Source organism: Volvox carteri (genome assembly GCF_000143455.1).
Source record: "Volvox carteri f. nagariensis unplaced genomic scaffold VOLCAscaffold_61, whole genome shotgun sequence".
Lineage (NCBI taxonomy): Eukaryota > Viridiplantae > Chlorophyta > Chlorophyceae > Chlamydomonadales > Volvocaceae > Volvox > Volvox carteri.
The window spans coordinates 427165-430128 of NW_003307604.1; the positions used below are offsets into that span (position 1 = coordinate 427165).

Below are 2964 nucleotides of genomic sequence, written 5' to 3' on the forward strand. Positions count from 1 at the left end.
AAATAGCCCGTATTGGTTTACAAAAATCATGCGCAATGTGGTGCGTTTTTGGCGGGATCCTTTGGCTGCGTCGGGTAAAGGTCGCAAGCGTCTCTCGCCCCCGCTCCCGCCCCACCAGTTTTTTCCCGTTTCCCGGACAGGGCGTCCTTCTCGTCCGGGTGCGCGAGTGCTGCCGTATTTGGATGACTTCCTCTTCGTGTTTAGTTCTGAGGAGCAAGCGCGTCTTGGTGCGCGCTGGGTGCGTGAGAGTATCGAGTTCTTGGGGTTGTCGTGCCACCCCACCAAGTGCCAGTGGGAGCCGTCGCAGTCAGTGTACCATTTAGGCATTACGATCAATACGGCAGCTGGTGTGTTTGAGGTGCCTAAGCAGAAGCTCGCCAAATTGCGGCGGCTGGCGATCGGGTTGCGGATCACGGCAAAGAAAAATCGGCGTCTTGTCCAGAAGCGTGAGCTGGCTAAGTTTTGTGGTTTTGCGCAGAGTGTCAAATTGGCCCTTACCCCAGCGCCTTTATTTCTCCGCAATTTTTACGACGACATTAAGCAACCTGTTGGCTGGTCCGGTCGAGTTCGCTTGTCCCGTGGGTCGTTACGTGACTTAGATTGGTGGGCGGACATCCCTACCCACCACTGCTCGGCGGCTATTCACCAGGGGCCTGCTGCAGTTGAGCTTTCAGTGGATGCATCATGCCATTCGTGGGGCGCGGTCCTGCAGGGTCGTGTGGCGCGCGGTTATTGGTCGGCACCCGAGCTCTACGAGCACATCAATTGGAAGGAGTTGCGCGCTGTCCGTCATGCATTAGAGTCCTTTCTCCCGTTCGTTCAGCAGCGTGTTGTGTTAATTAGGGAGGACAACATGTGCACGCAAGCAGTGCTAGGGCGTCTTTCCTCGCGCTCGGCAGCTCTGCATGCCGAACTAAAATTATTATGGGAATTCATGCAGAAGCATAGTATTGTTCTGCAAGTCGAGCGTGTGGCTAGTGCTGACAACGAGGCAGATGAAGCCTCGCGTTGGGTAGACCGTGATGATTACCGCTTGCATCCCCGGTTTTTCCGCCTTTTGGAGCACCGCTTCGGTCCGCACCATGTCGACTTGTTTGCCACGCATATTAACACGCACCTCCCGGTTTTCTTTTCTCGCCACCATTGTCCGGGTTCATCGGGGGTCAATGCTCTCTTGCAATCTTGGGCAGGGCTTAATGCATATGGCTGCCCACCCTTGGACCCCGACTTCTTGCTCGCTGTGGTGCAGAAAGTGCGTGAGGAGGGAGCGTGCCTCACCCTAGTCGTGCCGTACTGGACGGCCCAACCTTGGTGGCAACAGTTGATGGAGTTGGCGGTTGACCTTGTGTTCCTGCCGTCCAATACGGAGCTGTTTGCGCCGGGCGAGGGTGGGTCGAGCACCTATCTACCACTCCCTTCCTGGCAGGTCGTGGCAGTGCGGGTGCAATCTTCATGTGGGCGCTTTGCTTAGCACTCGGTCGTTCCGTGAGGCGCTGCAAGTTCGGCCGTGTGTATGCCCCGCTAGGAGCGCTTTCCTAGCATTTCACCCTTCCCCGTGGGCCGCGTTATTTGTTATAGGGGCAGTGGGACCATCTTTGAGGGAACGCCGTAGTTGCTTTGCGCCAGGGGAGCAGTTATGCAGTTATGTGGAGCGAATAGGTAGGGATTTGTCGTGTGTGCGCTCCTTCGGCACCGCGCAGGTAGTTGGTTTTTCGTCGCTTTGTGTTAACCTGCGTTTGGTTTCTCGTGATATCGGAGCGTTTTCACTTGCTTGGTATCCGGTGGTACCGCTGGTTCCAACCCCGCTGGATTTGGGACTAAATTCGAGTAGTACCTTTGGCGCGGAATAGGTCCCGGTTTCTCGCTGGATCTGCAATCCGTTGCGACATCCCCGGTCTTTGATAACCTGTTGGTATCGCAGCTGTCGCTCGCCGGCCTAGGGTTAGTCCGTTCCGCATGTCTTTGCCGGTTGCCAGGTTACCTTGTCCGAGGGTTGGTGCTAAGACCTGGCAGTTTTGCATCGCTGTGTTTGTGCGTTTTCTGTGTCGCGGTAGGCTGGGGCTCTTTCTGACTCCGTTTATGTCGGGCTCCTGTGGGGTCAGTTCCTAGCTGCCAAGAGCTTTATCTCAGTCCGTGCTGCACAGCCTTATTTTCAGTGCCGTGAACTCCGCGAGCTCCGTGTATGACTTGCTCGGTTAACCAAGAGCGCCCTGTGCTGGAGACAGCCCCTGCTGGCGGCGTTTTTATAGTAGTTGGTTGCATTTGCAGCACTCCGTGGCTCTGTCAGACTCTCTTTGTGTTGGCCTTTATTGCAGGTGCTGTGTGGATTCTTTGAACAGTTGGCCGGTGTACCTGTTGGTTCGGAGGTGGCCCCGACCTTGCTGTTTGTCGTGCTGGGTTTCGTCATCCGTATCCCTGCTGTCAGTACCCTGGGCGCGTGGAGCGGTCGTTATTGCAGAGCCGGTTTTCAGTTCAAGCCCTAGTTGGCCGTTTAGTCAACCCTTAGCGGGCACATGTTTGGCATTCTCGCGTATCTATCGTCCATGCCTTCAGTGGGCGTCCGTCAGCGTTTGTTGAGGGATCCGTCGCGTTTGTGGCCGGTGGGTCAGTCTGTGCGCGGTGGGAGAGCGCTGGTTTGACCTCGTCCTTGTGGTTTTGGCAGCGTTCTGTTTGTTCGCTCTTTTGTATAGAGATGGCGTGTTCGCCGTCCTTGCTGCTGGAGTATCGTTTGGAGGTCGTTGAGGCGTTTTGCTTGGGGAGCTTTATTTCGTGTCGGTGTGTGTGCCTGTCTGGCAGCTCTCGCGTCCTTTGTCCCTCTAGCGGCCCGTCGCGTTGCGCCGTTTTGGTGCTCAGTTTGTTTGTTATTTCCGCTAGAGGGGGTATCTTCTCCTTTGGCATTTACCTACCGAGCAACAACTAATGCGAGCTTGCGTAAGTAAGCTGGGTTAGTTGGGCGTAAGGCCC

General features: G+C 55.8%; 1 protein-coding gene across 1 annotated transcript in view; it reads left to right on the forward strand.

Moving 5' to 3' along the window:
• Positions 1 to 2334, forward strand: part of VOLCADRAFT_107263 (uncharacterized protein) — a 3456-nt gene extending 1122 nt beyond the window's left edge. The window contains exons 2-3 of the mRNA XM_002956429.1: positions 141 to 578; positions 1701 to 2334. Of these exons, the coding sequence (XP_002956475.1) occupies positions 141 to 578; positions 1701 to 1729 (467 nt within the window). The 3' untranslated portion in view covers positions 1730 to 2334. The remainder of the gene's footprint in view (positions 1 to 140; positions 579 to 1700) is intronic.
• Positions 2335 to 2964: the final 630 nt, after the last annotated feature.